This window comes from Apteryx mantelli, chromosome 6, assembly GCF_036417845.1.
Source record: "Apteryx mantelli isolate bAptMan1 chromosome 6, bAptMan1.hap1, whole genome shotgun sequence".
In the NCBI taxonomy this organism is placed as follows: domain Eukaryota; kingdom Metazoa; phylum Chordata; class Aves; order Apterygiformes; family Apterygidae; genus Apteryx; species Apteryx mantelli.
The window spans coordinates 16,915,232-16,928,403 of NC_089983.1; the positions used below are offsets into that span (position 1 = coordinate 16,915,232).

Consider the following 13,172-nt stretch of genomic DNA (forward strand, 5'->3'; position numbering starts at 1 on the left):
GGTAATGTGCTATATATACAAAATAAAATGTTCTATCATTGGTTCCTAAATGGCTGTGCAGTCTTTACTGAAGAACTATAATTACAAGTGTATAACTGTAGTCTGTGTTACAACAAAAATAGTTAAAGTTGCAGTGTATATTTCTTAAATTGTAATACTTACTATTTTAACAGTAACATCACCTGCTATAGAAAATGACAGACAGCTATGATTAATAATTTTTAAGGCAAAAGGGACAGTATTTTTAAGATCTAAATAAAGAAGCAGAAGACTAGGTTTATCTCCTAAATTCTAAGCTTTCTGGGATGCAAAACAATTATCTTAAAGCAGATGTGCAAACATTTTGGTTCTTAGGACAGCTACATTCATTGTACTGTGGTTCTTGTTTTTTAGAATTGAAGTAGTGCCGAAACCTTGGAACAAGTCTTTCTTGTCAGCACGCAGTTACATAAAAGAAAATTTGCACGCAATAAATCCTACAATAGTAGCTGTTCGACATTTATGGGAGACTTCATTTAAGTAAGTGCTGTCTATGTCTCTTAGATTTTCAGCTGTCATGGTTGATGTTTATTGGCAAAACTGTATTGCTCTAACAGTGCTCGGTGATTTTGAAACCCATGCAGGGAAAAAATGGTTGGAGACGTCTTAAGATTTCCAAGTCACCATATTGTATTTGGGACCACTGCACTATATATATCTGGACATTGATTGTGGATATGACTCCTTTGTTCAAAAGCCGTTATCTTCACTATATTTTATTTGTCTATGTGCCCTCTAACTTTATGCTTTGAAGAGTTTCTGCCAGCTTTTCCTCTATAGAGGTCAAACTCTTCTTATCTGTACTTCTCCAGAACTGACGTGGAACACTTTTCAAAAACTGATGTCACATTTGCCATCATCTTTTCTTCTGGTATCTAGGCAGTTTTAACCAAGAAGCTTAACATCAAAGTTAATAATTTAGCTATTTCATACTTGATTTTCTTTAGAGCTTGGGTGAAATGCCATCTGGACCTAGCAGTATGTTACTTTTTGTCATTTTTTCTATAGCCTGTTTCACCGACACTTCAATTTGAAACATCATGTTCCTTTGTTCAGAAAAGTTCTAGAACAGAGCTACTATGATCTTATCTCCTCTAAGCCCTCCTTTTTTCTTTTCTTTCTTTTTTTTTTTTTTAATCCTGCGGACTCTGGCAAGCCTTAACCTTGAGGCTTTTTTGTGGTCTTAGGTCAGAATTTGCAAAACAGTGTCTTCCTTGCTCCCAAGAAAAGAAGGGTTGCTGTCTTGCTTAGCAATGCTCTCATGTTTTCTCCTCTTAACTGATTAACAAGGAGAAAAGACATTAGGTGGCCTATTATTTTCTGCTTTCCAGGGTAGACCACACTGCTTGCTCATTTCTTGACTGGTGATAGGAAAGAGAATGAACTCATCTGTCCAGGCCAGGGGCAATTGCTCTAACAATTTGTAGGGAGTGTTTTTTTTGTTTGTTGCATCTGCTAAGTAGTAGACTAAACTCGGTTAGTTTGTCTTTAAAAATATAAATATTGAAAATGATATATGTATTTTACATTGTTTTATGCATTTGTAAAATCTATTGAGTTCTAGAAAGGAATGCTATTTAAAGCATTCAGCAGTTTTTAGTTATGACCCTAGATATGAGTACCATTTACATTAACTCTGATTCTGAAAATACTTATTCATATGCTCAAATGTAGTAATCATACTTTCAGTTTAAGGTGATGCATACAGACAGTACTGCAGTGCTTACATGTGGTTCTGAAACCACATGTTCTGAAATACTAAAAGGTAATTTCTGAAAATAACCTTATCTTTAGAAGTGTTTTAAATGTAAGGTTTTTAAAAATATATTTTGAATGTGGAATATGAAAAAAGTTCTATGGAAACAAGAAAGTGAACAACAAAGTACTGTGAATATGATTCTGAAATGTTCATGTTATATTCTGTTTCAGAGATTTACGCCTTATTGATACAGAAATATTTCGCAATAAACAGGAAGCTGTGGAACTCCCATCTTTCCAGATTAAAGCCATGAGGGAAATTGGAAATTCCAAAGTGATTCTGTCTAGGAAGTATGATCCAGTGTATCCATATCTTTTAAGTAACAGGGATATCTTCAACTTCTCCATTTTATGTTTTTGGAAGTCTGAATTTTGCAGAGGGATAAGGCATGACCCATTTTAATTGTGCATATTAAAGAAAGAGATGCCATGTTGTAAAATGCTTTGAGGCCTATGGACAAACAGAGCTGTGTAAATATTTAGCATATTGTCATGATCTGTGCAAAATTTTTTGTTATTCTGAATTTTGGAGTGATGTATTTTGCTCACTTCTTAGAGACACTAACAGTATATGTTTTTAGTGCGTTATGACAAAAACTTTTATTTTGAGGACTCATTTGTGCTCTAATAACTATTCTTCAAAGGATTTTTTGGAAGTATTTTAGCTTAACAGAGGTCTACTTTTTAAAACTTCCCTAATTTTGATTTCCAGTTTAAAATTTGTCAGCCCACTGAAACCAGCTAAAATATTGAATGCTGAAGAGAGAAATAAATAAATGAAAAAATACAATATTTTTACTATAAATAATCTATGACAATTTAAAATTTAAACTGTGATAGAACTTTTTATATAAAAAGACTCACTTCCTCCCTGGTACATACAAAGAAAGTGCCTCTTCCTTGCAGTAATTCAGATTAACATAGTACTACATAGCCAGTACTACACCAGTATCTGTAGAACATCTAATGCTGTTTGCTATTTCAGTTTGTATCTACTCAGTTTTGTAGCTGTCTCTGAGAGCAGAGTCATCTAAAGAATGTCATGTTTATAAGATCCATTGACATTGCAGATGTTTAAGTTTTTTAAAAACAAAATATTTGAGTATAATGTTTGTATATCCAGTCTGAGATACTGAAAAAAACCAAAACGCCACTATTTTTCCAACAGTGCACTCAGTATGCTGCAGGGTTTCAAATAAAGCATCAAAATTATTAGTTTTATTTTTCCCCCCGGATATTAGTAGCCCAACTATATTGTTTATGTGCATCTGATCTTTCTTTAATCAATAATGCTTCCTTGCTTCCTGCAGTTATTTATTACTACTTTTCTACCATTTCAGATTTCTACTGAATAAAACAAATCTTGACACTGCTGTATTCCTAAACACTTATGTTTTTCGTGCTATTAACTTGAAAGGTTTTTATTTCAGCCCTTGTCTATGGTTCTGTTACGTATTGCCTTTACTACTTTCAGATGTATTTCTCCCTGCCCCAAATGATACTTTTGTGCTCTTAGCTGAAGGCTACACACTTCAAGCGCTTTCTTCTTCCTTATTTCTAAGACCCTATTCCAGAGCTGATTCCTTTTTGGCAAAGGGCAACTGGGCAGAATTTCCTCTGGACTGCTTTCATTGTTCAGTCTTAACATCTCCTGAAGTTGCAAGGATGTTTAAGGAACTGTGTTATCTCTGGGACTTGAGTGTGATGCCACTGAAGCCTTTCTTTCCTCTGTTGACCTGAGAAATAGGAGACAAAGCAAGACAGCAGATTTATCCATCATAATATCTTATATCTTAAATGTGATTCCATAATAGTAGATAACATTTTCAGAGAAATGCTTCCTTATAATCTAAAGGTACTAGCACATGAGCTACTTAAGTTAAGGTATAGTTTCCCAAGTGTATCTTTTGACTGCTTGTAGTATATGCCTGTCTAGTAATTAACTTAAAAACCTTGATTTATTCATGCCAATCACTTTAAAAACTTTAAAATATTATATTCTTTTAAGATGGTTTCCAGAAGTGCAGAATATCTTTTACCAAGGTAATAGAAAAAAGCAAGTACCCAGCAATGCCAACAGTGCTAGATTAGCATCTTTCTTCAGTTGTGCTGCCACTTTAATGACTCGTCAACTGGAAAGCTTACTTTTGCATTCAATTCAGGACTTTACAGATTTAATTGTTCAACCTGCAGTAAGTAGTCTTTCATACCCATACTATCAACATTGCTTGTCCATGTACATAAAATTTCTTTCCTTTTTATTTTGCTTCTTCTGAAAAGTTTAATATAAAAGACAGCATGAACTATGGTGACAGGTACCTTCTTGGAAAAAAAAGGAATAATATTTTAGGGGTGCATTATTTATTAAATGGAGTTAAATAAAGCAAAGCACCTTTTTTGTCATGTAAGAAGGGAGATATCAACATATTTTACATCTGGTAACCTCAAGAACACGCTGCAGTCAGTAAGCCTTACAGCAGAAGTTCATTAATGTATAGGCCATGTGCATTTTGCATTATTCTAGGGCTACCTGTCCATAATTCCCATCTGTGAAGAAGGCAGGCATCTCCTGTCTGATATTGGTAGGTGTTTATTACATGGTTTGGCAGCATAGCTCTTGGGCAAAAAAAGTAAGTAAAGAAAGAAGAATTTCTCTTTGGCACTCACACAGTGTCTATCATGGAGATAAATATTTCTCCTTGATGTTTGATGTCTTGGAATGCAGCTGTATTTTTGTTCATTTTTTTCTTAATACACTCTTGCCTTCACATATCCACAGAGCTCCAACTTGAGATAGTGTGGATAGAAAATCAGGCAGGGAATCTAAGGCAGTAAGGAATCATGCTATAGAGATAGAGTGTATGTTTTTCATTCCTTCATAATTAGTAACTGGTCCAGCCTACTGTCCCCAAAGTGCTGTGTATACCTCTGAATTGAGTGAGCTTTGATGTCTGTAGTACTGTTTTCTGTAATCATTAGTAATATGTACTTATTTTTTTTTAATTTTATGCTTTGTGATAGTAATGTTATGCTACTTAATGGTGATAAAATGCTTCCTTATACTTACTAATTATATTTAAAAATAGTTAGAATATGTTGGCAGATACAGAGAAGTTAAGAAAAGTCTGATCCAGATTAAAGATATGATGAAAAATCCAGTTACACCACCAGGGACAAAAGCACATGAAAATTCTTATACTGGGATACATCAGAATCCATACCACAAAAGAGACTACTCTCTGTAGCACAAATATAATCTTCTCAGATTAGTTTTTGTGGATCAGATTCTTGTGTAGCAAGTAAAATTGGAAGCAGCTCTTTTAAAGTAAGTAGATTTGTATTGACTACTGCAGAGGATGAATACGGCTATTACAGTATAATACAGTATAGTAATATAGTAATGCCTGTATTGCTACAGTTGTGAGGGTTAATGCTGTAAAGCTACTCTGCCTCAGTCTGTGACAACAACCTTAGAGAAGTTTTGGCAAGTGTGTAGAGGAGGCCTCTTGTGCCTACAAAAAAATAAAATAAAATAAAATAAATTGATATTAATGAATATCAATTTTATGTGAATTTTATCAGATATACTTGCTATTTGCACAAATAATTTCATTATGGTTATGGCATGACATTTGCAATAAACATCCCAACAATTTAAAATGCATATGCTGGAGTAATTCTTAATGATTCTTTGACTGCTAGCTAATATTTTACTCTTTTTTACTCTTAAGAAATCAGTCCATGCCTACGAACACCCAGGTTTCATTCTGCGACCAATCCTTGAGAATGACTGTGTTAAATTTGAACCTGATTTTAATGACTGTGAGGATATATTACTGAATGTTTATACTGTTATGATTAAAGCTCTCAGTGATATACCAAGAGTTGAGACCAAATTATTTTCTAAATGGGTAAGAAATTACAACCTTCATGTTTTTGTTCTCTCATTATATTGTTGCTGTATTTAGTTCCTAGGTATTTTGAGGAATAGTCCTACTGCCAGAACTCACACAGTAATATGATAATATGCTTTTAGTACATTTGGAACATTTTGAAATCATCTTAACTTTATTAGTAAAAGGCACAATCACTGTTCTGTAAGCAAATAGCCAAGAAAGAACTAGTTTCATCTGTGTGTTATTATCTGCAGTTACTCCTACAAAGGTATTGTATGCTAAAACCGAAACTGATGCATTTAAATTTTAAATGCAATTCTGCAATATTCTGGTAAATGCCTTCTATTTTGATACTGGAAAGGATATTCTCATCTTAAATACAGAATTATGAGTAGACTGTCCTCTAAAAAATCCAAAATATCATTTTTAAACAATATATACTTAATTTTTTTATATGCATTTAACCAAATCAAAATGTTAGGTCAAACAGGAAATTATCCGGGTTAAGTAAGAAAAATATTTTTCACCTATTTGTTTTGGAATTGCATGTTACTGTCAATGTTACTTTTTAATATTGGAGAGAGTCAATGGAATGTCCTGTAGTGCCTCTTGATCATTTCCTAGTGAGCTGTGGGATGTGAATGTTTCTTTTTTCCTGAAGGACTACCATTTGGAGATCCTATTGCTCTTTCCGGTTAGCACAAGCTTGAATTTTAAGAGAAGATACTGACCCTCAATGTTCTTGTCAATATGCATAAAGTTAAATGCGTAACATTACTACTTAAGTTTCTACTTGGTTATGTTTTATAAGAGGGCTAATCAATAACCTGTGAGAAGACAAGTTAAAACAAGTATCTCAAGCATGCGTAAATTCATGAAAATCAGCCTTTAGAGCTTCTGACACTTGCAGGAAGGCTTCTCCATGTTTCTAATGTTACAGATTCATCAGCTGATGGCAAAGCTGAAGTTGTGCTGGCTCTCCAGGAAAGATAAAATCAATGTAGATTCAATTTAATATTTTTGATAGATTTTTTTTTTAATGTGGATTAGTATGCGGACTTCTGAATTTCTGAATGAAACAGCTCTGTTTTCTTATTTGTTGGACACAGACATGCATATGCAAGGATATAAAAAATTTGGAAATAGAGTGTAAATAGCTGTATATAAAAATTAAATTTAAAACCAAACTTTAATTAGAAAATTTAGCATTTAATTAAATTTTCTACTCTGTTTATCTTCTGCAAGATAACTGAGCCAGGTACATAACTGAAATTTTAAAATCTGTTTTTTTTTTTTTGAAGTCTAAAGATGAGTCTGCATCAAATGTTTTGAAGCCTGTTATGCTGGATGAGATCTTGGATGAACATAGGAAAAGGATCAGAGAAGAAATTATCAAAGAAAGCGCTGCACCTGTAGAACATCTCAAGCTGTATGATAAGTACAGCTTCTTGATAAACAAACAAGCGGAACAACATATTGATAAGTTCCTGACAGAGGATCATACCTTTGAAGAAATAACAAGGGAAATTATTAAGTACCAGAAACTCAGTAAGGAAATAAAATATACATCTAGGAAGGTAAATTATAATGATTTTCATAAAGAGATATCATTTCAATGTTCATTTTGTATTAAGAATGTTGTCAGTCAAAGATGATAATAGTTAGCTGTGAGATAATTAAAGTGTAATAAAATTAATCTTTTTTTTTTTTCAGAAAAAAGAGCTAGTTCTTCAGGAATAACCATTTATGGGGTGTATTTGCCCAATTTGTTTGAGACTCTGTTCTTTTTGCTAGATATTATTTTGGGACTTGTGAAGGCATTCAGGATATGCACCTCCTAGATGTCAAGGCCTAAAAGGAAGTATGAGTCCAGCCACCTCCCAGTTTCTTCCGAGGATCTTTATTGTGATTTTGTTTTGTTTTGTTTTGTTTTATGAGGACATTCTGTAGTAAGGTTTGTTTGTTTGTTTGTTTGCTTTTTGAGAAAGCTAAAGGGCTTTTCCTTAAACTTTTTTTCTTATAGTGTTCGATGTGAACCTGAGTTCTAGAGAAACTAGTCTGCACAAACCTGTCCTTCATGAGTGCTCCTGTGTATGTGAGTCAAGCTCACTTGCCCACTAGTCAAACATTGGATTCTGAGACTCGCAGGGCAGCAGAGTCCCCTGTTAATGCTGAGGCATGTCACATCCTTAAGTGTTTACCAAAATAAGACAAGATTAATGCATTTTAGATGTATCTCAATCTCTGCAATTTCACCAAGCAACGTTCGCTGCTGCCTCCTTACAGAGAGTACATGCCCTTCCTATAATGAGGCAGTAGCAATATTTATCAAGATAGAAAGTGATAGAAGGAAGAGTGTTACGAAGATCAAATTCCAGACATGGAAGAACAATATTTCCTAACTGTAGCTTTTTTTTTTTCCTTTGCTTTCTTCACTGGAAAGTTTTAAGAATATTTTATGATTTGACTAAATTCCCAGGTGAGGTCCCTGACATTCCACTGAAGGCTGTGAAAGAGGAAAGGGTAAAAGCTGTTTGATGTTCTGATAACTGTTACATTTGTATTGCAGTACCTCTGTCTAGGAATGTTTGAGCTGCATTGTGATGAATTGATAAGTGCTTTGGCAAAGAGAGCAGATACTGTTTGTGGAAAAATGATTGCCCAAATGTTCAAAGATCATCAAGATATAAGCCTGAGGTAACTCTCAAATGGAAAATGTGTATTTAATTGTACTTAATTTTGTTTCCACTGTTGAATTTTATAATCCTTAAAGCACATGTTTAGTCTCATTTTTGCTGTAGTAAACGTGTGCAATTTGTTTAAGGCTGATTAAAAAAAGAAATTGTTTTATATATTTTTCAGACTATGTGATGAGTTTGAGAGAATATCAGAAAAAGCCCTTACTACTCCATCAGATACACACGAACTAATGGAATTTAAGGTACTCTCTTCCTTTTAATGACTCCAAGCAAGAAGTAGCTACCAATAGCACTGTTCTGTCCTTAAGCAATAGTATTTCCAAGTTGTCTCCTTTTATGGTATGATTCTGGCCCTCTTAGAGTCACTGGTGCTGTATCTGTATTACAAAATAAAGCAGAACAGGTCATCTTTGACCGTGAGGCTAAATGTCACAGCCTGGCTCTTATACATATATGTAAACTCTTTTTCCCATCAAAGCATCATGGTTGGAACCAGACTGCCTATTTGGAACGGTCCCTGAAACCTGCTGTCACTTGAACCGCGCCATGGCATTGTCAGAGAGAATGCTGGTTGGCGTGGACCAAAACCATGCAGGGAAGCACTCTAACAAGCAGTATGGATTACTGCAACAGCAGTTGAGCCTGTGACCTAGTCCTGTTTTAGTTAGCAATATAGGCGTTACCTGGCAGCTTTGTCACTGATTTTCATGAAGCAGAGATTTCACACATAATGGCTTGGAATAAGTGCACAGTTTTATTTATCTCCAGCTACAACATGTTGGAAGCATAGATTAACATTATTTGGAGCCAATTTTCAGTTCCTCTGACATCATGGCTCAGATGCCTAAGGAAAGTAGACAATTCACTGCTGCAGATGAAACATGGAAAGACTTAATGAAATCAGTTTTGCAGGTAAGTACCACTGTCTTAAGCATATGGAGAGGATTTGTGGTATGTACCAGAAAATTGTTTCTGACAACATAGTTATCTGTTTCATCATGGCCCCCTTTCTTAGATTCTTTAAAAAATACTTTGCAGAACTTTTCCCCATAGAATCATAGGAATGTTCGAGGGAGGGATTTGGGAGGCACCTGTGGAGTTCAGCTAGTCCAGCTTCTTGCTCAAAGCACAACTGTTGCCAACACTAGATTAGGTCAGCCATGTCTTTGTTTAGGCAAATTTTGAAAGCCTCCAAGGACAGAGATTCCTTGGAGACTACCTCCAGAGACAGCCTGCTCCAGTGCTGCACTGGCTTCCTAATGTCCAAGCTGAACCTCCCAAGCAAAAGTTTGTGCCTGTTGCCCATCTGTCACTAACGAGAAAAGGTTGGCGCTCTTGCTTTTGTAACTGCCCTTCTAGTAGTTGCTGGCAGAAGTTAGATTCTACCTTTAACTTCCTCTGCACCAAGCTAGACAAGCCAAGCTCTCTCTGTCTCTTCTCTTAGTCCATGTGCTGTACTGGTGAGTAAAATTAAGCAGCATATAAAATGAAGTAACATAGCAAAGGTGATCCTGGCACTATAGGTCAACTTGTGTGAGATTCATAGATGAATGAACGAATGAAATTTTACACTGATTGTTCCTTTTGAAAAAAAGCTGTTTACTTGCATATTGAATGGTAGAGGTACCTCTGTAACTTTAAATTGTAGATGTTTAGCTTGCTTCATAAACACTATTCTGATCTACTATAAATCAGTACATAAAGCAGTTGGACACAATCACGTCTGGCAGTTCAAGATGTTACTGTCTCACAGATTTGCTTGTTATTTGACCCTTTCTGGAACTTACCACCTAGGATCAATTGATGAGACTGTGCAAATGCTCTTTGCTTCAGCATTTAGACTTTTTCTAGTCTTGGTTAGATTGATTGCATTTGCCAGCCTTACTGGATAAAGAACATTCATACAATCTGTTCTGCTGACTTTGTTGAGAAGGCAATGGCTTCTTGCAAAGAGGTGGTCCTAGGTGGGGAAGATGTAACATCTGAAGCTGGCACAGCTGCTTCTGCAGCAGTCATCTGATCAATGGGCTAAATGCATGTTCTACAAACCTTGTTCCTCAGGGACAGAGCCAGTTACCTAGTAATTCTGTTAGCCTTTAGGTAATTCCAGTAATGATTAGAGAGAACTGCCTTCATTCTGAATCAGTTCCCTAATATCAAGGACTTTTCTAGTAGGCTTTTTGTTTTTTGTTTTTTAACTGGGCTTACTAAGCTATTCCACAGACTCATGAAGATTCATGAGGTCCACTGTATTCTATATGGGTACATAAGGTTGTTATTTGAGGGGGAAAATGAGAAGTTTTGTTTTCATCTGTCTCATGCCTTTGCAGAACTTTAAGATCCATTATGTCATTAGGAGAAACACTGGCATCTTCACTCAGTCAAAAGCTTTTGGTCTGAGTGCTTTTCAGGTTGCGGATATGTTCTTAATATATGAATTCAAAAGATGTGTAATATATAAAAGGAAGCATTTACTTAATTTCCTAGCAATTCTGTTTTATCTCTTAAAAATAATTTTATTTTTATTTATTTAGAAAAAAATCAGAAATGTATCCTATTGAGCTAATGTGAAATTAATGGTAATCACCTTGGGGAAGAACCAGGTAGAAAAAGAGCGGACAAGAACATGAGAATTTTTTTGAATATTGTATTTCTGAAAAATATGTCTGCTCAGTGATCTGTTCTAATTAAGTCTTCTAATTCAGATTTTTGGTGCTAATCAAATATGAATTATTTGTGAATGTGCTATATCTAATCACCCACAGAAAACAGAGCCATCTTTTGTTTGTACAGGAAAGTGTAAATGCCAGAATAGTATAGTATAGTAACAATCTTAACTTTATTTTGGCTAAACAACTAAGAATTATTTTCCAGAAGATGGCACTCTTTTTCTATACACTCAGTGTCTGAATTTTATGGTTTAGAAGCATGTTCTTCCCCAATCAATATGAATGGTCTTTCTTAAATCACAATGCTAACTTGAGTCTGCTCATGCTTTTCTGCATTTATATGCCATTGTATTATAAAATTGCTGTGTGAGGAATCAAAATTCCTCTATTTGCTTTGCTTTTCACCACAAATTTGAATAATCATATATTATTTATTTTAAATATCTAATTTAAGCAGCGCACATTAATGAGGATTAAATTACTTTATGATTTACTTTCTACTTTTCATTAAAAAAAATCTAGAATGCATTTATATTTCTGTGGGGAAGAAGGTAAAGATTAAACCCAAGAAGAAACCATCCAGGACTGCAACCTATGAGATGTTAAAAATGATATATGGAAACTAGAATTAATGATGGTCTTTTAACACGGTATTCTAAGTTTTTGTCATATGCTTGATTCACACTATTATCTTGATAGTTTTTTTCCTCTGATGGATAAAATAAGTGACACTGATGTTTTGAATGACTAAAATGTTGGCTTACCCTTTTTTCTCTTTGCCTTAGCAGAGCTACAAGTAGGAAATCTATGTTGAAATAGAAAATATTATTTTTTCTTACTTATCTCTTTCTCATATGAAAGAAAAAGCATAAGCAAGAAATATTTGTAAAATTGGCAACACGTTTTGAATTGCTCGATCAGTTGCACTTAGACTATTTGTTGATGATCAACATGGTAAGAAATGGAACAAAAACTCTGACAGTGTGTAGTTATGTGATTGTGTATTAGAAACTGTTTTATAAAACCAGTTACTAACTATATTTGATGTTGACAGCTTAATTATCTATATGTAGATGAAAAGCATAAGTAGTTATTTAATTAAATTTGTTCTGGTTTGATATGATTCAAGAGGCAAGTAACAGACGGTACATGTACTTATTATGGTATTAGACAGGTGTGCCCCAGTGAAGATCAATGAGATGAGCATACACTTCTGGGTTTTGTCAACAGATTGAAAGCGTATGTATATTTTGAGCAGGGAACTGAACCAAAGCTGAATGCGCTCTGTAAATCATTTCAGAGTGTTACAAGTTTTTGAACTGAATCTGCACTTGGAATTTAATATCGAATTCTCTGAACTAGAGCTGAACAGAGGTCAGGTCACTGGGCCAGACCGACATCGTCATCCTGTGAGGGATCTGTTTCTCACAGGTGCTCTTTGCACCTTTTGGGCTCTGCACAACAGTTTAACCTCTCTCTCCTCATCTGTCTCTTGCAACATGAGTCATCAGTGCTTCTGCCCTGTGATACTATGCTGTGCTGTTCTGTAAACCCTATCAGGGTGGGACTTTCTGCACTGATACGGCTCTGACATTGCTGGGGAATTCCTTGTTGTTGCTGTCAGCTGTTATCAGGCCTCAGTAGATTGACTAGTCTGAAATTCTCCCCAGCAGTCTCTTTGGCATTTCTAATTGTTTAGACATATGCTTACCTGTGTCTTTTTTCTTTAATGCTGGATGTGTGTTATGGCTGTTTGTGCTGTGTGTTTACAGGCACAGCCTCACAGGGCAGAGCAGGGGGCTCTAAGGGATGACTAACTTTTCCGGTTAGCACCTGTTTCCTTCTCTTCTGTCACTGTTCTAGCCCCACTCAAATTCCTGGAAAGTGCAGTCTGGTCTGATTCAGGTGTTGAAAGACAAGCTGTGGCAGCATGTTCCCAGACTTTGGGAAGGGGAGCAGGAGACTGCGGTTAATCACTGTCCACTGCCCTGCCGGGTCTCTTCATCATTTTAGGATGTTATGTATTCCAACCTCAGCGAATTTGAACCAGTTCAGGGTTAACAGCTCAGTTAATATACTGGCATGGGCCTGAACTAGAACTGAACTACAGT

The 13,172-nt window shown here is 35.3% G+C and overlaps 1 protein-coding gene across 1 annotated transcript in view; it reads left to right on the forward strand.

The window, feature by feature from the left end:
• Positions 1–13,172, forward strand: part of DNAH7 (dynein axonemal heavy chain 7) — a 122,426-nt gene that overhangs the window by 14,035 nt on the left and 95,219 nt on the right. The window contains 8 exon segments of the mRNA XM_067298619.1: positions 394–519; positions 1,969–2,088; positions 3,806–3,989; positions 5,529–5,708; positions 6,995–7,270; positions 8,263–8,390; positions 8,556–8,634; positions 9,194–9,304. Of these exon segments, the coding sequence (XP_067154720.1) occupies positions 394–519; positions 1,969–2,088; positions 3,806–3,989; positions 5,529–5,708; positions 6,995–7,270; positions 8,263–8,390; positions 8,556–8,634; positions 9,194–9,304 (1,204 nt within the window).